This window comes from Colias eurytheme, chromosome 16, assembly GCF_061535395.1.
Source record: "Colias eurytheme isolate Ceu_HAF_F1 chromosome 16, ilColEury1 Martin Lab GWU primary, whole genome shotgun sequence".
NCBI classification, from domain to species: domain Eukaryota; kingdom Metazoa; phylum Arthropoda; class Insecta; order Lepidoptera; family Pieridae; genus Colias; species Colias eurytheme.
The window spans coordinates 8192037-8219341 of record NC_142995.1 but is presented as its reverse complement, the minus strand read 5'-3'; the positions used below and the strand labels follow the sequence as shown (position 1 = coordinate 8219341).

Sequence of the window (27305 nt, the reverse complement as noted above, 5' to 3'; positions counted from 1 at the left end):
TTTCTTTAGGGACAAGTAGGTGATCAGCCTTCTGTGTCCTGCCAGACCGAGACATTTTTTTTTCTTCGTCTCCACCGGGAATCGAACCCAGGACCCCTCGGTTCTACGCTCACGCGTCAACCACTGTACCAAGGAGGCGGTAATTTTTTGATACCATTTGTACTAAAAGAGTCATGACACCATTTCAGATAGCGAAATACGAAACTATTATCTAATTGTGTTTACCGTGCTTTTTTATAACCCAAAATTTAAGTTAAAAAAAGAAACATTTTTAGCTCTAACTTGCAAATCCGAAAAAAGATAGCTAGGTTCACTTTCGCAAATTACATTACAGTATGGACAGTAATATCAATTACCTACAATTTAGCATCTGCCATGTAAATATTGTTGATAGTTATATAAGCCGCGAACAAGGACCACGTAATAATTAATTATGACTTTCTATTTTATCGGCTGCCCAAAATTATTGTTGAGGCACTTTCCATACATTTTACATTCAAAGAACCGGGAGAAATTATAGGCTCACGCGTGTATATGCGCTCTGGAGCCCGACTTGAATAGAAATCATTATGAAAGTAAGGTCTATGGATTATAATTTATTTATCGTAACGTTCGATGGGCATTTCAATGCAAAGGGCAAATATGTGGTATTTCGTAACTTTGTCATGGTGTGAATGGTAAACATTAAAGCCCTAAGAACTTGAAGATTCCGCCCAATACATAATTTCTAAAATAGCATGACTGACTGTGTGTGTTTTTTTTTCGGTATATTTAGAACAAATTATGTTGAATGTAATGAGGAAAAATATGTTTTTTTTTTTTTTGTAATGTTTTCACACAAAAACTACTGGTACGATAACAAAAATTCTTTCACCATAATGCATCCTGAGTCACATATAGGCTTTGTTTCTTCTATCCTGGGGACCAGGCAGAACTCGGACGATCGGCTAGTATAAAATAAATATACATAAACTTTATAAGAACAAGAAAGTGTGTTGAGCCATAAACAAGTTATTATTTAATCACACGCTGCTAGTTGTTACACTGCAATTATTGTAACATGTTATATACATATATAACATTTATACAGGTTACAATTTACATATTCCCGTTTTCAGATTACAATTTTTCTTTTACCTATTATTAAGAAAATTTAATAAACAATTTTCTTTTACATTAATTTGGTATTAATGTCATAAACAGCTTCTACTTACTTTTTAGTCTAAATATAAAACATTTCAATATAAAATGAACTCAACAGTTTTACATAACATTAACGAACAATTTGGTAACACGCTACACCCTCATAGACGTATTCATTGGAGACCACTAGGCCAATCGATTCACTGAAAACGAATTTCCATATATTTCCCACCACCCTAGAAGCAAGCTCGTCGGTCTCGACTCACAGACATTCAGACGTTTCGGACCGCGGCCTGCGCGCGCGTTTGTGTGTACCATAGTGCTGTGACAGTGATGCGAGCGTGTATACTCAACTTTATTTTGTGATAGATATGTATGTGTGTAGTAGCCGTAGAAAAATGAGCGGTAAGTTGTGACTGAATACTATTTAATTTATTATACTTATAATTTTATAAAGAACATTATACTGAATACAAAAATAAATCATCTAATAATAGAACTAAATTATTAAGTATCTATAACAAGTAAGAAAAAGTATACGGGATTTTTTACAAGTAAGTAATCTACGTGTGTACCTATTTTATTGATAGAGCAATAAGTATGGAAATAATAGCCGTTAGACATTACTAGTGCGTTTTATCTGTACCGCTCTATTTACAGAACCAGTAAGTAAAGGTTGTGCCATATAGCATAGTATAAAGCGACCTTATACTATGCTTATAGTCTGTATCAATTGAATTTATAGTTTATACATACTTGTTAATTTGTTATTGAACATCTATACTAATATTATAAAGAGGAAAGGTTTGTATGTAGGTATGTATGTATGTGTGGTTTTCACGCATAAACTACTGAACCGATTAGAATGAAATTTAGCACACATATAGAGGGTAACCTGGATTAACACATAGGATAGGTTTTAGCCCGGAAATCCCACGGGAATGGGAACTATGCGGGTTTTCCTTTGAAAACGCGGGCGAAGCCGCAGGCGGAAATCTAGTATCGGATATTTGAAACCTATACACACAATATTAACATATTACATAATCATATTTTTATTTTCATTTTCTAATAGGTAAATTATGCAATAAATACGATAAAATCAGGAAACGCCTAGTTAAAATATTTATTGTAATGATTTTAAACAAAAAAACAAGTCAAATACGAAGCTAATTTTATTTTAAGGAAAATTATGAGACAGGCTCACAGAAAACTTGTAACACTGAAAAATTTATACATTAGCAAAGTTGAAGATGAATTCAAGATAAATTTTCAAATCGTGATTTTTGTTACGATTTAGACGAGCTTACACAGGTACTCACCATTTGTACTAACTACCTATTTATCAACTATATTTGTTACATTTCCTATTACATAAAATTCATACTAAACATAGCATCTCCGATGGGATAAATTTCCACTTGACTCAATTAAACCATCTGTTTGTAACGAGAACGAGTAGGTATGACCGGCTTATACTGTTTAAATCAGTTTCCATTTTAAATTATTCTACTTTTTGTGTACATAACGGTTGGGTTTACATTTTAGTATGAAACATATGTAGAATGTAATGAATCTATCATGCACTTGTTATGTTCATTCAATTAACATGTAACAGGAAAAGAATTAGGGTTCCTGCAGTTTTGGTATTCATGAAAAAACGTAGGTAGGTAAACTTTTGATTCCCCTATACGTAGTCTACAACAGCTAATGTTTCAAAAAACGTTTTTTTTTTGTATTTTTAAATTTCGCAACCTAATTATCAAATTGGCCAAATGATTGAATTGCACAAAATTATTTTACATTCCCTTTATGTTCTAAACTCATTCTTGTATTCAAAAGCTTTGTGTAATTGAAAGCTCTACTTACAAAAGGCACGCTTTTATTTCAGCCCGTTTGAATATTACAATACAATTTTAACTATTATCCAAATATTGTAGTTAAACAAATACAAGTTATTGTCGCTTAAGAATAATGTAAAAATAGAAAGCAAGACGTGATCAATTATTCAATTTCACTTCTTTGTTAGTTAGAACGATTTGCGGTAAATTAAATCCAGAACAATCTTTTTCATAACTCAGAAGCGTGATAAGGAATTCAGCTTGAATTTGTGGTTTCTTTTGTTTCGATTATATCAGTGATTTATATCGTTTTAACTGAGTTGATCTTTACTGGTTTATGTGTGAGTGGTGTGCTATAAACATGTGTTATAGTTTTAATCTTGTATAGTTAAATGTTAAGTTTGAATTATATTTTCTTAAATAATATTCTATGTTTGAAACACTTTCTATTTATTAAAATTAGATCAGTAGAACTTTATTTTTGTGTAATAATTTTACGAAGTGCTTTATAAATTATTTTTTGATCTAGTTTCACTGAACTTTTTTACGTATTTCATATGAAGCTTCGATAGAGCTTTTTGTAAATCGTAAAGCTTTGTTACTTTTTTTATTATTATGTCATAACGTTCACCTTTCTTGGGGTGAAAGAAGGAAAATACCAGTAGGTAATAAGCGCAAAAGTTAGCGTGTATTTAATTATATAGCTCACATACGGAACAAAATGATATTGATGTAATTTTTAAGGAAGCTGTTTATCTATACCGTGACACAAATAATATAATACAAGACCGTGTATTAGCAATCTATCAAACTATCTATGAAATTTTTAATTTGTTACAAATGCTATTTTTAACATCGCGTCGCCTTAGTAGAGTAATTTATCATTTCCGTAAAAGTTTTACAAGAAATAATAAATAATTTAGTATTTCGATATTCAGAGAAACCACATCGCTTTACTTTTCCAAATGCTAACTGAATTTAAACACTAGTGAGAAACATGTATACTTATTTGTTTACTAACCGAAATAGAAACAGTTACCAATTGCTCGTTAATAAATCTATAGTGATTGCATCAAGTGACACATTTTTCACTCCATTTCGGGCTCATTACTATTTACTTTCGCCCAAGAAAAGCGTCTGCTGAAATTGGTCATGTTTTGTAACACAAGTGTGCGTTATAGTTATGGTTATAGTGCTACCGTTGTTTTATGGGCCCTTACATGTCTTGTTACATAATTCAAATGTGTATTGTTCTACAAACTTTCGTTTATGGGCGATTTAAGTGCCATTTATAATATAACACGCTTTATATGATGTAGTAATATGATATCACCGAGTTTATCTAATTGCGTAATATGATACAAAAATTAAATTGATACATAAAGATTATTTTTTATGTTAATTAAGTAGAACTTGAGTTTGATACTACTGTGATAAATAGATTACGTTCTTAGAAAATGTAGAGATAAGTAATTGTGTTGCAGACTTTTTATATTAATTTTAGTTCACTGAATAAATTATGAGGAAATTTTGACTTCTTTAATAATAAGATTATAAGCAAAGGTACCTTCATTATGCTTCTTTTCATCAAGTTTATTACATATAAATTTTAGTGACACTTTTTCTTCAAAAATAATTTTAACTTTTTCTAAATACAGTGACAAAGCATTATTATTCAAAAAGCAATTTTGCATTGTGCCTAATTTTACCAATATCCACTTTAAACTTATACATCATTCTCTAGTAATTTATTCTTATTCAACAAATAGTATGATGCTTTCGTATGAATCAGCGTATCTATTGTACTACACAGATATCCGGGTTTGGCTGTACATTAAGGTCATTATGCACAATAATCTAGGCTCTTTCAAGTTTTCAACATGTACAATATAATTTTACAAATGTAGAAAATGTATTTTAATGATCTAAAAGCCTGTAATTTTAAAGAATACGTATATAAGTACATATTTATTTCTGAATTAAATTTTCGTTAAGAATTCTTTATACCTCATGAGGATAATCCAATACGTACCGTGAGTAACAATACAGCCAATTGCATTCAACTTATTACTCAAAGTAAACATATATTAACAGAGAATTTAAAGAGATTACATAATAAGTGTTAACTGTGGTGTTAACAATAGAAGTTTTAGAATAAATCAAATATATTTCCTTGTATAATAATTCTTATTTAAAAAATTATGAATCTATGTATGGATTCATAATTTTTTAAATAAGAATTGATTGCCAACTAAACCGGGTATTAAATCATATATAAAATAAACAAATAAAAAGAAATAGTGATAATGATACCCCTCCCCTGTTAATGATAACATTGCATTCAACTCATTAGTACCTATATACAAAAATAAAATGCAAAAAACACCTTGACCTCACAAATCACGGAATCAAGTTCATGAGGTAACGTAAATAAAGTCGAGAGCCAAGCCAGCCAAGATCATTGACCGCATGCATAGGAATATTTCACTAATATTGGACTGAAATCCGAAAGTGAATCGTCATGGCGCAGGCGGGTCACGTACCCAAGGAAAGTGACCACGAAGGTCACGGGCGGTGAATCGTAATGAAGCCTTACTCTTTTTGAATAGTGATTAGTGTCATTACACGCAGTTTGGGTTTGTGTCTTTAACTGTTGTACCGGTGTTTTCTATTGTTATGGGGCTAATTAAGCTGTCGATTATTGGATGTAATGAGTATGAAACTAGTTGAACCGAAAGTTTTTCGAATTCATGTTACAAAATACGTTCTAAAGTTATTCTATATTATGTTCTAAAGTTCTAACAGTTTATGTGATCGCTTTTCTAAATTTAGGTGGATGAATAGGTAAGGCGTAGAATAAAAGCATACGATCGCTGCTTGAGTATTACTTGTTAGTTGTTATGTTACTTAAACTAATACGTACTCCAAATGTATATAAATGAATATATAATATCATAGGTACCTAACACACACTAAAAGTCATTACGTTTTTACAAGTTTAATTTTATACTATACTATTCCGACATGTACAGACAGTCATTACATAATAATACCATGTACATTGTACATTGATCAAACTTTTACTCCCATAAAAAAATCTATTTCTGAATTCCCACATGAAGAATGGACGTCAACAAAAGTGACAGTTTATTGCCATGGCAATGACATCAATCGATTTGCGGCGTGTGAATTTTGTTTTTGAGCTCCGGTTCCGCAAGAAATCGGGGAAGTGAGTGTGGGATCCTTTATTTGATTTGCATGTGAACTTGTGTAGGTTAAATTTATTGGACAGATTTCAAAAAGGTTGTCACTCATAAACTTTTACTGAATAAAGCTTTTTATATTATCACCGATCGACTTAATGTGTCGTGTCGTATTATAAAGATGGATGAAATGATTAATAATGTTAGGTAATGAATAAATCTAGCATTTATTCATTATAATATAATATATTGAACCAACCAACTATAAAGTTTATGTTTTATAATAAAACTAGCTGCTCCGCGCGGTTTCACCCCCGCGGCTCCTCTCCTGTTGATCGTAGAGTGATAATATATAGCCTTCCTCGATAAATGAGCTATCTAACACCGAAAGAATTTTTCAAATCGGACTAGTAGCTCCGGAGATTAGCGCGTTCAAACAAACAAACAAACTCTTCAGCTTTATAATATTAGTATAGATGTATCTCTATGTAACGAGCCCGGAAAACAACCATAACTTAGTTTTATGAAAGCGTTAATAAAATATAACCACATATTCATTAAAATCTTTAAGAAATGTCGTGTATGTTACATAAGATTTGAATTAGTATAATATTGGAACAATTGTTGTATTGCATAAAATACATTGCATGATTGGAATTGCCAGCTAAGTGCTACAGTTAATCGTATAAATAACTATGTCAGTGGGTGACCCACGCCATGTTTTTCATACTTTGTATATTTTGTTTTCCATGTTTATTATACCCATTATTACATCTTCTACCCCTTTGAAATAAATGTAGTTTTATCTGAAGACCAAAAAATTCACCTACATAATATAGAAGATTAATAATTGGCTTATACAGATATACCTACTCTACTACTACTGCCAAAACATAACATGCGTCTCTCTTTCTCTAGAGTCTAGAGACTATGGTAGTATTGTTTGATAGCGACAACAGCATGTCCTACAAAAGAGTTCAACGCGCTACGGAAGCTACGTAGTTACAACTTCTCTGTACATAGAAATAGAGAGAACATCTAAACTTACCTCGTCGACTTAAGTTCCTATAATTATATGACATTATTATTTTCAAATTAAGGAAGCGCTAAATTTGGGATTACGAAATTTTTGATATTAAGATAAATGAAATCTTGACTTGGATCATAAGGATTTTATGTTAAAAAAAAAATTATATGACGTATTATAATGATGTGTCCATCTATATAATATTATAAACAAATATGTATTTGTAATTAACATTACTAATTCACTACTTACCTACATTTTCTCTCAAAGAAAGCTAAATAAAAAATAAATGTTATTCAAATTTTCGGTTTCTCTTTTATTATAATTACCATTATTTTAAACCTTTCTTAAACTTTTATTTCAACTCTCAACACATACACAAACTTAAACTTGTAATTTTTAGGAACAATTAAGGTAAAATTATATTAAGGATTTCATTTTTAATTTTCCATGTGATCGTTAATTTCTTTCTTTTATCAAATGGATCTATTCATTACACATGCGTATGCTGCGGATAATAAATACACATCAATGAATTAAAATAATATATAAATAATAATCGTTATTTAATTTCTATTAATAGCATGCGTTACATTTAAGAACCGTACCAAATAATCGCAAATCACAAGATAATGACAGCAATGATTAGATGGAACAACGCACGTGCACTGGCCATTCGTGAGATGTAAATAGGAAAATCACTTTTGTTTTCAAGCCATTACGGTGCACTGTTGTTTGTGGGCCGTGCTCTCTCGTGTGATGAAGGCATAAAAATGTATTTTCTCGTAGCAAATAGCTGGAGTGAAACGTTCCACGCTCTGGGGAACATCGCGAGCGAGTGGGAACTCATATGGCACAAGTCAACGTGTGTGAAATTAAATTTTAAGGCGCACTGTCGCTAAGATCGTTTGTTACACTGAGTCGAAAATAAAAACCGATTTACTTGCTTATATGTATATAGAGCAAAAACAAAACACGCTCTAGTAGTGAAAAGTTCGCCATTATAGAATTTCAGTCGAATTCCTGAGTCGGTCCAAATTTGAGGTATTTCTTATTTTCAAACTGACAGAAGATCATTGTTATAAAGCCTTACAAATACTAAAAATCTGTGAATAATTAAATATACATCTATTCTACATATACAATTATTCGCCAAGGAATGCATTCTTGATTTGTGTTTGTGAATGACTGAAAAAATTTCTTAAGCATCTGAAGTTTGGAAAACTCTCCACTTAATTTTTCAATTAAAATTGTTTATTTTTCAATTCAATATGTAAATGCATCCAATTTTGAATGAACACTTAAACTCGCACGAAAGCGTCTTGTTACCTGTCTTTAAGTAAAAGATGCATATAATCTCTAGCACATTAATCGTGTAATTACATTTTCTATTTTCCAATATTACGTGATCAATGTTGCACGTAACACAAGAAGTCAATATCCTTGGAATGGTAATTTGCTTAGATGAAATTGCTTAGTACAAAAGTTTGAGAAAATTTAATATACTTCCCCGTATTAAATATATCACCTTAGAATTATTTTGTAAGGAAAATAATTGCTTTATACAACTACGTAAGTAATTTCATGAGTACCTATTGTAAAATAAATTTTGTACAAATAAATCTATACGTCTATTATAAAGCTAAAGAGTTTGTTCGTTTATTTGCTTGAACGCGCTAATCTCAGGAACTACTGTCCGATTTGAAAAATTCGGTGTTAGAAAGCCCATTTATCGAGGAAGGCTAATTAAACATCACGCTAAGACAAACAGGAGCGGAGCACTGCGGGTAAAACCGCGGGGCACAGCTACTTAGTAAATAAATTTTATAAAACATAGAGCTTTATATTATCTTCGAACTTACTTCGCTTTATACTGTCTAAATTTTAGACAGTATGAGTAGTATGAGTAATAGAGAGTCTATTTGCAAACTACATCTTGTGAACTATGTTACTAAATTAAGGATGGCTACATGATAATTCCAATATTTACTGGCACATATTATATAGCATTAACTAGATAAAAACATTATACAGTGAGTCACTCAGAGTTACTCACGCATACAAACTTTCAGTTAGATAGGTAGAGACGAGTGATGACTATAGTGTCACGGTGCATACACAAGGCGGGCGTACTATATTGCAACAAAAATATAATATTTTATGTTATAGTTTAGAAATTCTCGAAAGTTTTATGAAGACGAATAAAATGTTATCAATTCATAGGTTTTTTAATCATTTTTTTCAAGTGTAATGTTATAAATACGAAAACTTCTTTACTAGGAACTAACTAGCTGTAGCTCTCCAAAATCTACGAACTGGTTTTGAAAGAAAAAACCATATAATCCTAGAATGTAGAACCTCGTATCCTAGTGTTTAGCACATATCTTATTTCTTAACTGATAGTTTGTATGGAAAATGAATATAAATTGAACGAAAGTAAAAGTGTCTAATCAAAAACATGCGTCATCCAAAACAACTTCCACTATGAAGTTTAATGCAATAGCTTCCTATGAATACGTTAGAATTCTCACACGTACTATGTCAATACAACATGGCTTTCCGAATCATTGTCCATTCAAAGCAGGTCCCATGGTTATGGTGTAATATCCCCATAACGCAATGAGAACCACGTACCAATGAAAAGATAGAAAGTAATTGTATGTAATTTGTTTTGATACTTTTCCTGCTTTATAATGATGGATGAGGACTATAGCCGCTACATTTTACATTTTTTATTTACTTATATAGTCAACAACATAAATATTGCTTCTATTTCATAAACCGCCTTGTCATCTCATCTCAAATTATGTCGACAACGGGGTAGTTGATTTATCCTACACTGTAATTTAGTACAAGTAGATTATTAGTAGTGTCCAGGTAGATATAATAGTGTTGATCATCATCGAGTACGAAGTTATATTTAAAATTATTATTAGTCTAACTTTCGCATGATCTGTAACATTCGTTTTTTGTTTACCTCATTTTGTATCAAATATACAATTATTTTCAAAGAAAGAAACACGTATACATATTCAGAGACTTAACAATTAACACAAACACGCGAAATAAATACAATTAATTGAAAAAATGTCAAATCTTACATGAGTTATTTTGCTAGATTAATTACAATAGAATTCCGATTCTATTTGTAATACCAATTCGTGCAGGTATGAAAAGTATAACTATAATTTGTGGGAACCAGCGGTCACGGTCATGTAAGCCGTTCCGCTCTAAATATACACCGTTTAAGCTTCCAATATATTATGTTTTCCGCTACTCTTTCTGTAGAACGTAAATAAGTAAATATAAAAACGAGTTCAGTTTCGCAAATCGTATGTAACAGATACGATCTTTCGAAATCGGAAGGTGTAGTGCCGCATTGATTCGCTATTGTTTGAAATTGCTAATGCAATCAATAAAGCACACGTATTTTCTATATGATATTAACATTGGCATTTCACTATAAAAACTTACATTTTCCTTATAATTATAGTAGATATAGAATTATATTGAAAGAAGAAAGAAAATACGAGAGTACATACGAATGTATGAAAGTTCTTAATATAAAACGTAGGTACCTATCATTAGATATTTAAGACAAAAGTACTTGTAATTTGTATGGTCGAGTCTAGAGATGGTGCACTTTCTCAACAAAATAATGGACAAATATAATAAAACTACATTTAAGCCCGTTTAGTCAATATATAGAATCGTTAAATAAAATTCAATGAATATATCTAACAAGTATCTTACACGTAGATACGTGTCCCTTCGTCCAGCATACTCACCACAACTCACCATGGAATCCTGATATTTCATGAATGTCAAAAAACTGTTCTGAAATAGTGCTAAATAGTGCCCAAAGGAAAAAAATAGTGCTCTTGTACTTGCGAAGTTATAGCCATAGTTCGATGAGTATGCTGGACGAAGGTTTCGCCCAGCATACTCACCTCCGTCCGGAGAATCTGTATACGCTTCAAACATAATTCATACTTCAAAAAATAGTTCCCAAATAGTGCCAAACGGTGCCCAAAAAGAAAAAACAGTGCTCGAATAACTTCGGAGTTATAGGCTTCGTTCAGTGAGTATGCTGGGCGTAGGTTCTACGCCCAGCATACTCACCTCAGCGCGCGAATATCGAACGAGCTATAGGTATAATTTACGTCTCAAAAAATTGTACTTGAAATAGTGCCCAATATCAGTCCAATTTTTGCTTGACATTTGACTTAGAAAACCATTAAATTTTAATGTAAACTTCTACATACTAACGTAAAATGGGGTACAGTCGTCGACACAATATGTTTTTGGACAAAAATATTAAACTTTCTAATTGTAGACTTCATGTTATTGGAAATAATTATGGTATTTTCTCACATGTCAAAAACTTTCGATTAAATGCATTATTATATATTTTATAAATAATAATAAATGAATGAAACTTTAAGCGTAAATGAAGTCTATTATTTCATTGCATTGTGTGTTTGTCTGAATAAAAACAGTCATTTGCAGCCAATAAAATTAATATCTTGAAAAATTGTAAAAAGGAAATTATACAGTTTCTTTTTGTATATATGTTGCAGGCAAAACTTATAACCAGTCAAAACTAGTACTGTGACATAGTTATACAAATTTTTAAAACTCTTTCCAATAGTTTCATCAATGAAAGGTTTAGCAATAAAAAACATTTTTAATTACTTACGTTATTTATTACTATTTAAAGGGCCAAAGTAATCAGAATTCTAGTTAACTAGTTCACAGCTTTTGTTAACATTCATAATATAATCAATGTAAATAGAAAAAATTGTAGTTTTAATATTGTATATAATATACATATAAAAAAATGTTCAGCGTCGCGGGCGCCGCGCGTCGTAAGCCCCATACCTATTGACCGTACGTGCATCCATTACTGCCACACTATATTGAACTTTATCACATGAGGAATACAGGTCAATTCCGTAAACGTTGTGGTACCGTCCTTGATCCGGAAAATGATTATTTTGAATAATTTTGTCAGTTGTAATGTAAGCATTAATAACAGCAACTTTATTTTTCATGCATGATTTACTTCATTTGATATCTTAATCCTTCAAGCGCCGTGATCTAGACAAATATATAAAATCATTGTTCCTAGCTACCGGGGTCCCATGCGATGCGCGAAGGCTTAATCATATTATTATAAAGTATTATTAAAATAATGTGTAATTAATAATATTGCGATTCTAAAGTAAATACTCCCTTACATAGACAATATAACAAAACAAATAATTTACACAAGACAAAAATTGTTAGAAAGAAAGTTAATAATATTGTATTCGACTGTACTCAATGTAATGTATGTAGAAGTTTACAATCAAATTTAATGGTTTTCTAGGTCAAAAGTCAAGCAAAAATTGGACTGATATTGGGCACTATTTCAAGCACAATTTTTTGAGACGTAAATTGTTCCTATAGCTCGTTCGATATTCGCGCACTGAGGTGAGTATGCTGGGCGTAGAACCTACGCCCAGCATACTCACTGAACGAAGCCTGTAACTCCGAAGTTATTCGAGCACTGTTTTTTCTTTTTGGGCACCGTTTGGCACTATTTGGGAACTATTTTTTGAAGTATGAATTATGTTTGAAGCGTATACAGATTCTCCGGACGGAGGTGAGTATGCTGGGCGAAACCTTCGTCCAGCATACTCATCGAACTATGGCTATAACTTCGCAAGTACAAGAGCACTATTTTTTTCCTTTGGGCACTATTTAGCACTATTTCAGAACAGTTTTTTGACATTCATGAAATATCAGGATTCCATGGTGAGTTGTGGTGAGTATGCTGGACGAAGGGACACGTAGATACCTAAATAGAAACGAAAATATGTATAACAAGGAATGTCAAATACTTAAGAATGAAAGTTATTAACAAGCGAAGAAAAGCGATTTATCCGTGAATTAATAAAATATTACGCTTTTTTTCACCATTTTGCAAATTTTCACCATTCTAGGTACCTAAATGACGCCTTTGATCATACTCTGCTATATTTTTAACCAACTTCATTTAATGAGGAGGAGGTTCTATGAATTTTAATAATAACCTGCACTTCAAATGGATTTCCTGTAATAAATAAATGTTATAGATGAATTTTAGCTTAATGTAAATAATGTTATATATATTTATATTCAACTACTGTGTCTACAATAATTGTATTTACCAGAATTTTCCACACTGAACTAGCATAAAATATTGTTTTTTTTATAGTACAATACAAGATGGCCTAAATCTCACGACATATTGAGTAATATTATCGCTGCTCTACTTTTTTAATAGTGTTTACTAGAACACTTATGAACAATCGATATTTCTGACTTTCCGATATTGTTGATTGTATAATTCTTTCGACTGAATAACTGTTTATTATGCGGAAGACTATAAAACTATTTTACATCATTATGATTGCGTTAGAACACAGTTAGAACCTACACGATTGTAGGTTTTCAAAATTAGCTTATAATTAGAACTCTTATAACCAAATTCGGAATATGGTGCTATAATAGGAGAATGTCTTATTGAAAAGAATTTCTATCATATACCTAACATCTAATAAACACCCTCTTTTTCATATTTATTTGTTATTTTAGATATATTTTATTAAATAAATACTTTAATCATAAAGTAGTAGTAGTAGTAGTAGTAGTAGTTTTATTTTTACATTACTAACTTCGAGCAAAGATAATTAACTTATTGTCATGTGTTTGCAGAGTTGCGGCTATTGGTGTCGCTCTTGCTGGTGCAATGCTTCATCTTGTGTGCAGACTGTATCAAACACCATCGTCGGTCCATGGGACCACATTCGGTAAGTTTTTAGCTATGTAATTGTAAAAATTGTTTCTCAAAGCAAATGTACATTTTTGTAAGAATAAAATGATCAGTTTGTGTCTTTGAACACTTTAAAAATCTTTCGTTTTTAAACATTATAAATTCAAACACATCATACGTCTATGAACTCAATTTCGCCTGTGTTTCTGAAGACTGTAACATATTTTGACCATCATCGTGATATATTTTGAGAAATTAAAATGTAATTTCACTGGGTAGTAGCAGCACAAGCAGTATGACACAAATTTAAGAAGATATACCGTATTGAAAGTTGTTAAGGCAAACACAATGATTGACATTTTTGGTTCATGCTAGTTAACTAACATTTATTTCTTAATTCATTGGAAATTATACAGCAAATAGTGAGAATAAGCCGTTAAAAATCTAATTTATTATTTATTCTTTTCAGAATTTACCAGTGTCGAAAAGTGGATGGAGACCCGTAGTAGGATCTGAGGGGCTCCTTTATGGTTCTTTTGGAACTGCCCCGCTTCATGCTCCTTATAAATCGCCTGTCCCTATTCATGACTACTATTCTTCAACTGGTCGCCCGTTAGCCCAACGAGATGTCGCTAAACTGACATCCATCGCCCAATCGTACAGACCAACAACCTTACGAACCGTACCAGTTTCACAAGGAAACCCAGCCGGCAATCAGCCTATAAATTCATATCTCAATCCTTATGCCTTACCCAATAATGGATTCACCCAATACAAGTTCGTTCAAAATTATCCTGGCGACAACGTGTTCATCAGAAACCCTCAAAATCAGTTTCTATCACGTCCCGTGTATCAACAAAAGTTCCCCACAAAACAGAAGCAGCAGCAACAACAACAGCAGCAGCAATACCACAATAATATTTTACAATCACTGACAAGCATTCAGCCAATTCATTTTGGCTATTATTCCACACCTACACCAGTGAATATCCTTGGAAATCCTATTCAAATATACGCGAGACCAGATTCAAAGCGACCACAGGCGAGCGGTACTGAAATTTACAAACAAGAACTTTACAAACTTCCAAATAATGCGCAGCAAGTTAATCAACAAACAAATCAACAAGGGAATCAGCAAGCGAATCAACAAACTAACCAACAAGTAAAAACAGCTCAACAACAAGCGGTCGCAGCTACTAATCTCCAGTCAGCCAATCCCTACTTTCAATATTCTTTACAAGATTTGGCCCAGATACAACAACTGCCTCATAGTCTTTTAAGTATGTATCTGTTCACATATTACATAATATACTATCTAATATCAAAAGTTATTCACACTTTCTTTTACATCTCAATCTTAAAAAAATATGTGTAAATGCAATTTCAAAGTTTTTTTCATATTTTCAGGTTCATTTGGATCGTTCGGCATTCAATCTGTCAAAAACAGAGATCCAGGATATTCAACAACGAAGGGTACTTATCAGCAACCACAACCGACCAAGCAGACACTGTTCCAATCATTGAATTTCCAAAATGGTGTGAAGTCTACACCTGCTGTATTCGCAACCTCAACTCCAAACACACAGGCTGTACAAAATCAATTTAGTTTCGGTACAACATTCAATGATCTAGCCAATGTACCAACACCTCGCACTAAACCAGCACATCCCACTAAAATAGATCCCAACGCAGGCAAGAAAACGGGTGGATTTAAACCAAGTCCTCAAGATCCATTTATTAAAACCAACCAACAAGGAGAACAAAACAGAATAACTACGTATAATCCTCAAATTTCGCATGTAACATCAGCGCCAAATCAGTACTATGATTATAATTTCGATTTACAAAGAACACAACAACAAAATTATAATCAGGATAGTCTGAACTATAACAGTAATAATCAACAATTATATGACAATGTAGGTCTAAATCAACAAGTATCTCAGCAGTACATAAATGCACCGAGCGCATCAAACGCAGATAGTACTCTTAATGGTGTGTCGTACCAACCAACTTACGAAGTCACTGATAAAGAGGCAGATGATGTCACCCACGCGTCTACAGGTGGCTGGTTACAAGATCCATATGAAACAAATGAGAAATTAACCGAGGATACTACGTTAAAATCAGACTATTCAAATGCACTATTTGCTACCCCAACTACTACGCTTAACGAATCCCCCGATGAATATGCTATTGTAACCGAAGCAGATATAGGATTTGAGAATGGATTTAATTATAATAGCCAAATAGAAAGTCACAGTAGGCGACCATTGGGCGATGATTTTGAACCGATTGGACAGCAGAAACTCAAAGATTATTACTACAAAGTATCGACACCATCAAGCAGACGTACTAAGAAACCGGCTAAAATCGTACAGGAAGTTACAACACAAGCAACTGTATCAAGTGAAGTTCCCGTAGAGGCCCTTCCAACACTGCCACCTGATCAACATTTCAAACGACCTAGTGCCCCTGAAACTACGGAGAAGGAAAGAACTCGTAAAAGAAACAAGATAAGGAGACGCCGTCCAATAGGTCATAGACATAGGGACGAATTAAACACATCAAAATCTACAACTACTACATCCGATGTGCCTCAAACAACAGAAGAAACTCACACAGTTAGGCCTAGGATAAGGCCATTAAAATCTAGAACAGAATCACCACTTACAACACTTAGTGTTACTACCGAATTAACTACTAGTGCCTTGCCAACAATTTCTCCTACATCACCAACAGTCACAGCTATGAAGAAAAAAGTAAACCATCAAAGGTTTCTCACTACTAACGCGGCAAGACAAGAAACAACGACGCAAATAATAAGCGAGGAAAGTAAAGAATCACCCATTATGAAAATAGCCACACGTCCTCAAAATACAAGAAATTCTTACGATTATAGAAATAGTGAAGTTCCTGATTATAGCCATAAGCAGGACGAAAAGGATACGCCAACCAGCGATATATCTGTCAGCTTAACAGATACATATAAAAATTCAGCCGATATTCTCAAAGATTTTTCATTTCACAGAGACGTAAGACCCGTTGAAATCAAAGAAGTAACAACTGAAGCCATTCGTGAAAGTGCTGAAATAGAAACAACAACAACTCCCAAGATAGAGACATCTAAAAACATAGGAAAAATACAGCGACCCAAATTAAAGAATAAATATGACAGACCGAAATTTAGCGTTAAAGATTATAGAAATAGACTAAGTTCGACAACGAGTAGCACTGAAAAACCCACAGAAAATACGCCCAGGCCGAGACCACATAGAAAGAATCCCTATACAGAAATTAATTCTGATGTCGAAACAACGACAGAAAGGAAGCGATTTACACCAAAAGAACCAAGACATAAACTTAACAGAACAGACAACAATGAGCAAGAAATACACTCACGTACACATATCAGACAAAGGCAGACAACGCCAGATACAACAGAAAGTACAACACAGAAAATATCTGCAAGAATACGCAACGGTCAAAGAAGACCTAAGCCTACAGAAGAAACTATTGAAACTTCCAGCACAACAGTCGGCAAGAGGCCTTTGAGGAAAAAAATCAAAGACTCTGAAACCGGAGAATCAGTTCAAGACGTGTCTATCAGTGAAACAGTATATAACTCTGATCACAAAAACGATTTCACATCAGAGAGAACGAGGTCTGAGAGTGCTATAATGAAAATAGCAGATAAAAAACATCAGGACCACATAGAGCGTCTATTCGAGCATTCTAAACGGGTTTCAGATTTGACTCTTGCCGCGAGCAAGGACTACAACACACCTGGTATGTTTAAGACAGTTTCATCGAACAGCAGGCGAATACCGAACTATTTTACGATAGCAACAGACGATCCAATACTTCCAATAGAAGCATTTTTCCCACAGCTTAACCAAAAGAAGGAATCTCAACTCTCCTAGTTAGTTTTACCAAAGCAAATCTCTTTGTCTGCCAAAGCGTCATTTTCTATTATCTAGTTTAAGTTAGAATTATTTATTAACATTTTCTCCATTAAATACGGCAACGGACCACGGATTAGAGTCAATATATGTTTTTTCTCTTTTCTTCAAAGGGCATTTATTGGGTTTCAATTTTAGGTACTACATAATTTCTTATATTTCTTACATAGATTTTAAGCTTAAAAATACTGTTTTATATAAATTAAAAATCAGTTGCCGTGAAAATGATGACGCCTAAAGCGGTTGTATACAACCCACCTGCATTTTATTATTTCTTCAACTGTCCTTGGTGCTCATTTAATATTAGTTAATCTTAGTGATACGAAGGAAGTATTATGTGTGTGTGTATCAGTGTGTCTCAATATTTATATCGATAGGTTATTGTAAATAAAAAAAACTCTTATTTAATGAATTCTTTTATTTTCCTATATAAAATTATAAGTAACAAATTTACGCGGCGTGCGCTTGTTCAGATTCTATCTTGGACATCTTCTGTATGCATTTTAAAGCCGCTTGATGTATTGTTTTGTCTAGAGAATCTGAAATTAAAAGAATAGGTCAAATCTACACTAATATTATAAAGAGGAAAACTTTGTTTGTTTGTTTGATTGTAATGAATAGGCTCATAAACTACTGGACAGATTTTGATGAAATTTGGCACAGACAATCTTTAGACTCTGAGAAAGAACATAGGCTAAGGCTAGGCAAAATATGTACCACGGGCGAAGCCGGGGCGGACCGCTAGTTAACTATATTAAATATGTCAAATTTAAATTTCACATGAAGAAAAGATAAAGTTAAAATTAAACTAGAACAAGGCTATGAAGTTCTTGTTAATGCAAAGTTATAAACCTAGTTAACACAGTAGATGAGACATATATACATATTTATAATGCTATAAATTCAGAAAATTTCCGTTTTTTCACTATGTTATAACAAATATTAATCCTAATTTAAAAAGATAAAATAATAAGTTACAAAGACTCACATATTTTATGCTGTCCTTTGACCGGGAATCGAAGCCGCAAACTTATCGGGTTGGAGCAGATGAACATATAAGGACTGTCGCCTTCACCGTCCGGATAACTGCAATGTTTGATATTAAATCATTAAAAATGTCTATTGTTTTATTATTCACGGAATATTTTGTTCAGTATGTAAAACCGACAAATTCATAATGCACGAACTTTACTATCATTCAATAAAATCTCGTTAAAATAGATGCAGCCGCTCCCCGGATAAGTAAAAACATAGATATAAATTAAGAAATTGCGCGAAGTGACAGTAGTACCCACCTCAACGCTTCGCTTATGAGGCGTGCAATTATATTCATTATTAAAATATAACAATAAACACTTAAGAAAATATATTTATAAATAAATCAGAGCCGATTTTTTATGCTTTTGTATTTGTATCCATTAGTATTTACTCAATCACAAAAAAGAATAACCCGAGCGGAGCCGGGGCGAACAGCTAGTTAATATTAACAATATAATTTATAGATACTCACATTTTCTCATATTCTTCTTGCGGTAGGCAGTCATCAACATTGACGCATCCCAGCAAACACCCAGTGGGATAGAACGACGGAAACTTGAAATGCTTTTCTGAAAAAAAAAATAATAATATAAAGAAACTAGCGGCCCGCCCCGGCTTCGCCCGTGGTACATATGAAAAATAGATGTTGGCCGATTCTCAGACTTACCCGATATGCACAGAAAATTTCATGAGAATCGGTCCACCCGTTTCGGAGGAGTATGCAGACTAACATTGTGACACGAGAATTTTATATATAAGATAACAATTAACTATAGCAGACAAAGCTTGTTATCATAGTACATATTATTTAAATAATTCAATTATTACATATTTGTTATTTGAATGAATGGAATTCCACATAAAATCAGGCTGTATAATGAACATCGCATTGTATTATAAAAAAAATCGTATTTCATAAAATAATTGGATCAAAGAGTTGTATTAATTAACATAAAAGGATTTGTACCAACTACTAAGCTCTGTAGAAATCCTTTCTAAAACCTCTCTAAGTAGAGAAATAATAATAGACCATCTTGTAAACAACACCCATCTCACCCGGATAGAGCACCCTGTATCTATTCTCCAAGTCCCGGATAAGCCCCGGGTCAGCTGGTTTCACTGTAGCTGCTATCCACAACCTGCCGCGATGACTCGTATACCATGTTCGACCTTCGTGTCTAATAAAAAAACAAGTTCAAGAAGTATTAGTTAAATATCTATACAGTTAAACGAACAATTACACGTTAAAATGATTTTATTGAGTTTAACAATAGAAATGTTTAAATAAACAAACTATGTATATGTTATGAAAACTTAACGAAAGGCCAAAAACTTCTACAAGTAGGCAAAGTATGTAATATAATAAGGGCCGGTTTAAAAAATAATTTGATTAAGTTTGGATTAAGCTTATATCATATACAGGAATACGTTCTCAACGTCAAAATACTGAATACAGGAACCGGCCGTATTTATTCTAAAAACACTAAAAATACCTAGTTACTACAGCGCAAAATCTCAACCACACCCTTTAAATAAACAAACAAACAAACTCACAACTTAATCCCCTCAACCAATAGCGATGCCCAGGGTTGGTGCATAGAGAGACACTTGCCGGTATCCACCATCTCTTGTAACTCTGCGTCTTGTATACGAGATTGTGTGGACCAAGTCGGTCGAGTTGCTGCGTAGTTGCTGCTTATTGATTCGTCGAACTGTGGAATATTAATCGGTGTTATACAAATAATTAAACAGTTAGGTGATACAAATTTTATTCACGGAGAAAAAAAATTAAATAGGGTCAATTCTTAAGAAGGGAACTATGAAAATCAACGAAATGAACTAAATCTAGAAAACGTTTTTAATGGAATCTCCAAAAATGAATCATTAATTTTTTTTTAAATCAACTTTATCCTTGTCTTGTCTGACTTAAAAATATATTAGAAACTATAGAATTTAGTCGAGTAAAATGTTACTTAAAATTCAAGTTATACTTGAATTCCTATAAAACACAAACTAATCTTTCTACATTTACAAAACAACGTAATAAAAACTTTAAGAAAAATAACCATAATATACCTGCAACAAGTTAGCATTAACACCCGGCGCCACATCCCTATCAGAAGGCATGTTAGCCAATACATCGGTCCTCAACATTTGGTTACCATTCTGATTGCTTGTGGTAATGTTACGAATGTGGTCTTCGTCCACGTCGTAGTCGATTGTGTTGTCTTCTACCACTTGACGACCTTTGGGATGTAATACATATATGTATTGGTTGTATGTCATGTAATTAAAAAGCGTAGATTTTATAAGTAAGTTATCCTATAAATTTCGTTAGTATCTGTGTATTTTGTATTATTTTCAACAATTAATCTGCTAATAAGAATAGAACTGCCTACTGTGAGAGATGTTGTATTTTTTTAAACTATTATAATCATAATCCAGTAGTAGTTTTTTTATAATAAAATTCAATATCAATGAAAATTGTGGATCTAGTTCTACAAAAAACGGAAAACACTGAGAGATTTTGCACACAGCACAGGTACATATTTTTCTATGTTCAATAATTTAATGTTTACCATGAACAATGATTTTGCATAACATATTCCCATCCGTAATTTACCCAACAATAGAAATTAGAAATCCATGAAAATACATACATACAGTCATACAGTAAAAATTACATAAGATTGTCTTATAAACAAAATATTATTTTTGAATTCATCATAAATGCAAAATTCCGTTATCAGTATCTCAGTACCATTTTTGATTTGATTCAAATTATAATAAGGGTTTAAAAAAGACCACTCAGACAGCGACAGCACCCCACGCCCCTCTGCAAGCAGAGGGATGAACGATCACCGAGGGCTGGAGCCAGCTGACTCCGCCCGCCTCACGCTCAGGGCACCGCGCCACATCTCATCTTCGTGGCTGGTCTGATCCTACATAATGTAAGAGTTCTCGTGAAGAGCTTACTATAGAAATGATCCTATGAAGTAAGGTCTTGCCGGTACACCCGATATCGGTTTTATTTACTGCATGAGAAAAACACTTTGGTAGCGGGTTGTAGGAATCTTATTTCGTGACTAGCGACATCTAACCGATGAAGAATAAATAATTCGTCTCATGTTCATGGTACATATAATAAATAATAATATATTTTTATTTTTAAGACAAATTAGGGCAATTTCGACAAAGGCAATCTAGTGTTGGAGTTCAATGTTGAAAGCTCTGTTAAAATTAATATATTGTTTGTTCTATAGAATTAAAACAAAAAATGACCTAGATCCCCTTATAGAACTTGTGTTTTTATAAAAGCGACATCTGTACGTCGATACTGGAAATAATTGTAACACCTCATGTGTGTTTACATGAGATCATAGATCACATGATAGCGACATCTGTTATTAAAACAAATTTCGATATATTCACGGTGCAATATTTATAAATGAAATTGAAAATGTTTAATAAATATTTTATTTCCTATTTTTTTTTTCAATTATTGTATTGTTCTATATGCTCAGAATTGTTGGTACTTTATAATAAAGTGACATCTAGTGGTATAGATCATGAACTATAAAGTAAATGGGAATTATCGACATCTAGATATTATTATTGTATTTTGATTTGGTTATAAAGGAAAGTTAAAAAGAAAAAAAAGGAAATCATAGAATAAACTCAATGAATTTACATTTCGAGGTGTATTTTCAGTTTTCACTACCTAATTAAACTGAACCTCAGTAAAATATCAATTAAAAGTAATTTTTATAGCTATATTGATCCTGAACACTACCAGTAATAGTGTAGGTACTGTTCATACCAATAATTGATTTAAATAATTAATACATTATTTGTGAGTTGTGACACAAACAGAAGTAGATCTTGAGTGCCACTTGCCTTCTTAATATCGTGCTCCAACACTAGATGGCGCTCTAATTAAAAATGTCTATAACGTATTCACTACGAATCGAGGTCAACGCGACGTCACAACTTATTAACGTATCCACGTATCATATCAGCTAGATGTCACTAGTCACGAAATAAGATTCCTACAACCCGCTACCGAAGTGTTTTTCTCATGCAGTAAATAGAGCCGATATCGGGTGTACCGGCAAGACCTTACTTCATAGGATCATTTCTATAGTAAGCTCTTCACGAGAACTCTTACATTATGTAGGATCAGACCAGCCACGAAGATGAGATGTGGCGCGGTGCCCTGAGCGTGAGGCGGGCGGAGTCAGCTGGCTCCAGCCCTCGGTGATCGTTCATCCCTCTGCTTGCAGAGGGGCGTGGGGTGCTGTCGCTGTCTGAGTGGTCTTTTTTAAACCCTTATTATACTATATCGTTATAGAAAGACGTTCATTCCAGTAAGAATGTCATCATTATTTCTTAAACTTTTGTCAGATATGAAAAATGTTTATTTTATAACTTCTGTAGCTATTTTCACAATTTATAAAAGGTTATATTTTTTCGTATTAATAATATTTTACAAACTTCAATCATGATATGCATTAGTAATGCGTTAGTTATCTAGTCATGAGGAATATTATTTAATAATAATTAACATTTACTTGGAATCTTTTTATAGAGAGATTTATAAATGTGATGAATCTGTCTGAAAGAGAAGACTAAATTGTGTGCATAGTGGGAATTTGAAAATTTATTTGATATAATTTTTAAATATTAAATATGCTTATAATACCAAACTATAACATTTCTCATCGTCAAAAAAAAGTAAATTCTAATACATAAAAACTTACCAGCAAAATCAAAAGTCATCTTCTTATTAAGCCTGGACGCATGTTTCTTATCATGCAAGGATTGCTGATACTTATGCAGTTTCTCCTTCTCACTGGCGCTCAACCACACGCTGTTAGCGTTGAAATAGTCACTGTCATCATCTGTTACTTTGGTTCGACGCTCGCTGCAAAGTTAATGAAATGAAAATTTATGAATTGTGGTTACAAAGTTTTTAATAAATTTCACGTCCGCACAATTCGCCAACAAATTGGCATACAAATATTTTAATTTTATAATTTAAACTAATTCACGTAAGTTATTATTTAAACAATATGTTGTTTACATAGGTTCATTTTAAATTTATTTACTACACATTATAAATTATAATATAGCAGTATTACAATTTTATTTATAATAGATTATTGGCTAAGAAAGTCAAGTAATTCTTTTTAAACATTTATATGGGAATAGATGTTAAGCTTTTCCTAAATTATTATTTTGTAGATAGTTAAAATAGCAATCTTACCGTTTTAGCTAATACAAAACTTAAATAAGTTTTATTTCCTAACAAGAGCATAAATAATCATAAAATTTTTGTGTTATATGTTAATTTCATGGATTTGTTTCATAAACTAATAAATTCCAGCTGTATTCTATTATAAATGTAAATAACTTATTTTTAATAATGTATACCAAAATATTTTTAAACTTACCTGGTTCTATCATACTCCAAAAGCCTATTCCTATGAGAAACAGCGGCTTCCCAACCTTTAGGCCTGCTGCGTTCCATCAGAGACTCCATTAACTTAGCACTCGACTTTGTCTTAGCATTGATTTCTTTTTGCTCTTGGGGAGTGCATACCTACAAAATAAATTGAAGTAGGCATTAACGCAAATTAAAATTATATAGAAATGACAATACTTTCATCATTTAGAGAACATATTCTTATCAATGGAGATGAAACCTTTTATTTTTAAACAAGTACCATTTTGCTTACATGAAAAATGTCATGTCAAGATGGCAGAATGGATCTAGATTCAATTTTGCACAGAGAAAAAGTAGTTGTTGCACTGAAATAGTATACTCCTTTTTTGTCAGATACCCCATGAGCAAAGACATATGTAAAGGCTAGTATTATAACAGGACTCACCAAATGTCCACAGAATAGACAAGGACCAGAACCTTCCTGCTTGCAAACAATACGTCCACATTGTAGACAATTATTTATTAGCTCATGTTTAGAAGCCTGACAGTCGCAGTGGAGTCTGCCTGCAAAATGATACATGTATTTTTAATACTAAAAATGTATATGTACACTATACAACATGTTTTTGAAGTGAAAACTTCTTTAGCGGCGTTGAGCACTTTTTCTGTAATGGCACAGACTAATAATAATATACTACGTATACAATGTGTATAAAATAATGGGTATAAAATTTTAAACTCGCGTCAGGACACGTGACCTGATCGAAAAAGCGTAAGACGGATACCATTCCAAAATATCAAACATGCTCAACGTTAATAATCAAGTTTTCACTTCTGCCGGCATTCCCGGAGTGCAACCCGTCCTTTTTTAGGGTTCCGTAGCCAAAATGGCAAAAACGGAACCCTTATAGTTTCGTCATGTCCGTCTGTCCGTCTGTCCGTCTGTCCGTCTGTCACAGCCGATTTACTCGGAAACTATAAGTACTACAGTGATGAAATTTGATGGGAATATGTGTTGTATGAACCGCTACAAAAATATGACACTAAATAGTAAAAAAAAGAATTGGGGGTGGGGCCCCCCATACATGTAACTGAGGGATGAAATTTTTTTTTTCGATGTACATACCCGTGTGGGGTATCAATGGAAAGGTCTTTTAAAATGATATAAAGTTTTCTAAAAAACATTTTTCTTAAAGTGAACGGTTTTTGAGATATCAGCTCTCAAAGTCGTAAAAAGTATGTCCCCCCCCCTCTATTTTTATAACTACGGGGTATAAAATTCTAAAAAAAATAGAGGTGATGCATGCTAATTAACTCTTTCAACGATTTTTGGTTTGATCAAAGTATCTCTTATAGTTTTTGAGATAGGTTGATTTAACTGTAATTTATTATATTTGCTGCTACGGAACCCTTTGTGCGCGAGCCCGACTCGCACTTGGCCGGTTTTATTTTACCATAGATAGTAGGGTATATAATTCTATTTCAATTTACATTATAAACATGTTTCAATTTCAATAAATCATAGGGACAGAAGTATACATGAATACAAAAAAATTTCAACATACCAAATCTTTTAATCAATTCATATTTTTAATAAATTAAAACATACCTTTTATTAAAACAACTTGGGCATTCTTCCCTTCCTGTGAATAAAGGTTGACAAATTTTGTCTTCTTTTTATTTTTTGTTTCCTCATTGCTTACTGTTTCAGCTGGCTTTACTTCTTTAGTCTCTACTTGTTGTTTATTCTTTGAAATCTTCTTTTTGGGCTGCCTTGGTAAAGAGGATGCTGGAAATTTGAATTAAATTGTTACCTATTTAAAGATGATACACAATTAGAAAACATTAATAATGCAGATAAATTCTGTAATTTCAGAACTTATATATGCATATTTTTGTTTTCTCATAAAAAATTAAATGTTCTTTAAATTTTAAGTAGGTACCTATATTTTTTTACACCATACTTCATACCTTTTGTGGGAAACTTTCTCTTACAAAGCTCATCAAAAAATGTTTTGTGCTGTGAATTGTCAAAGTCTATTAAAGTTTTCATATATTCATTGAGGTCAGCTTGATTTTCTATGGAGAGGACATATCTGTAAAAAAAGAAATTCTTTGAATAAGTACTAAATAGAATTTTTGTAGCTCCAATCAAAGCCAAATCCAATAAGTATTAGCTCAAATAGGATTAATTCAAACAAGAGATGTACTACAACGTATCCTTATTTTATTAGATTGATTTTCTACAAAATATAAAGATGCAAATAATAAAAAAAAGACACCTGAATTGAAACTTACTTGATAAGGTCTTCAGGAACTTCAAAATCTAAAATCCTAGATAAGCTCTCTTTCAACCATTGGTCCATGATGGATAAATTGATATCTTCTCGCACCGATACCTTACTATTATGTACAAATATCAAGAAATGAAAGAAAAATTAAATATAGGTTTATTGCTCTGAGGTGAATATTATTTGAATTAAATTTTGACATATTGTATTGACATCAGCAATGTCATTTTTCGTGTCAGACCCGCATAGACCCTATTTGACTAATCATAAATGACAACGCACGTCAGATAACAGCTGGTGCCAAAAAAATCACCGAAGTGGTAAAGTACGTAGGTATATAGTAGGACCTGTGAGTAGGACCAAGAGTAGGACCACAAGCACAGATTAAGTATTAGTTACTACGTAACAGATGCGACAGTGATGTTTTCCATAGTTTCAGTTGGCCAGTTGTGGCGCTGCTGTAGCCTAATCAATTTTGACAGTAAAAAGTAGTGTTGCCTACCAGTTCGATATCTATATCTGACTATCGATACTTTAGTGAGGTGCCCATTGTAT

At 32.7% G+C, this 27305-nt stretch overlaps 2 protein-coding genes and 2 non-coding genes across 4 annotated transcripts; 2 read left to right on the top strand and 2 right to left on the bottom strand.

The window, feature by feature from the left end:
• The first annotated feature begins 1387 nt into the window (after positions 1–1387).
• On the top strand, positions 1388–18290 carry LOC149901960 (uncharacterized). The gene is made up of 4 exons (XM_090111271.1): positions 1388–1548; positions 13956–14050; positions 14483–15293; positions 15421–18290. Exons 1-4 carry the CDS (start codon positions 1515–1517, stop codon positions 17934–17936), a joined length of 3456 nt encoding a protein of 1151 aa, XP_089967397.1. The 5' UTR covers positions 1388–1514; the 3' UTR covers positions 17937–18290.
• Positions 18291–18379: 89 nt separating this feature from the next.
• Positions 18380–26898, bottom strand: LOC149901957 (activating signal cointegrator 1). Its single transcript, XM_090111272.1, has 12 exons — positions 26758–26898; positions 26431–26555; positions 26069–26248; positions 24905–25023; positions 24467–24615; positions 23774–23937; positions 21090–21259; positions 20568–20725; positions 20070–20191; positions 19486–19582; positions 18964–19061; positions 18380–18514 (listed from the first exon to the last, which is right to left on the bottom strand). Exons 1-12 carry the CDS (start codon positions 26823–26825, stop codon positions 18426–18428), a joined length of 1539 nt encoding a protein of 512 aa, XP_089967398.1. The 5' UTR covers positions 26826–26898; the 3' UTR covers positions 18380–18425.
• On the bottom strand, positions 21817–22019 carry LOC149901959 (small nucleolar RNA U3). Its single transcript, XR_016457653.1, has one exon. It is a non-coding gene; the product is annotated as a small nucleolar RNA U3 (small nucleolar RNA).
• On the top strand, positions 23127–23329 carry LOC149901958 (small nucleolar RNA U3). The gene has a single exon (XR_016457652.1). It is a non-coding gene; the product is annotated as a small nucleolar RNA U3 (small nucleolar RNA).
• Positions 26899–27305: the final 407 nt, after the last annotated feature.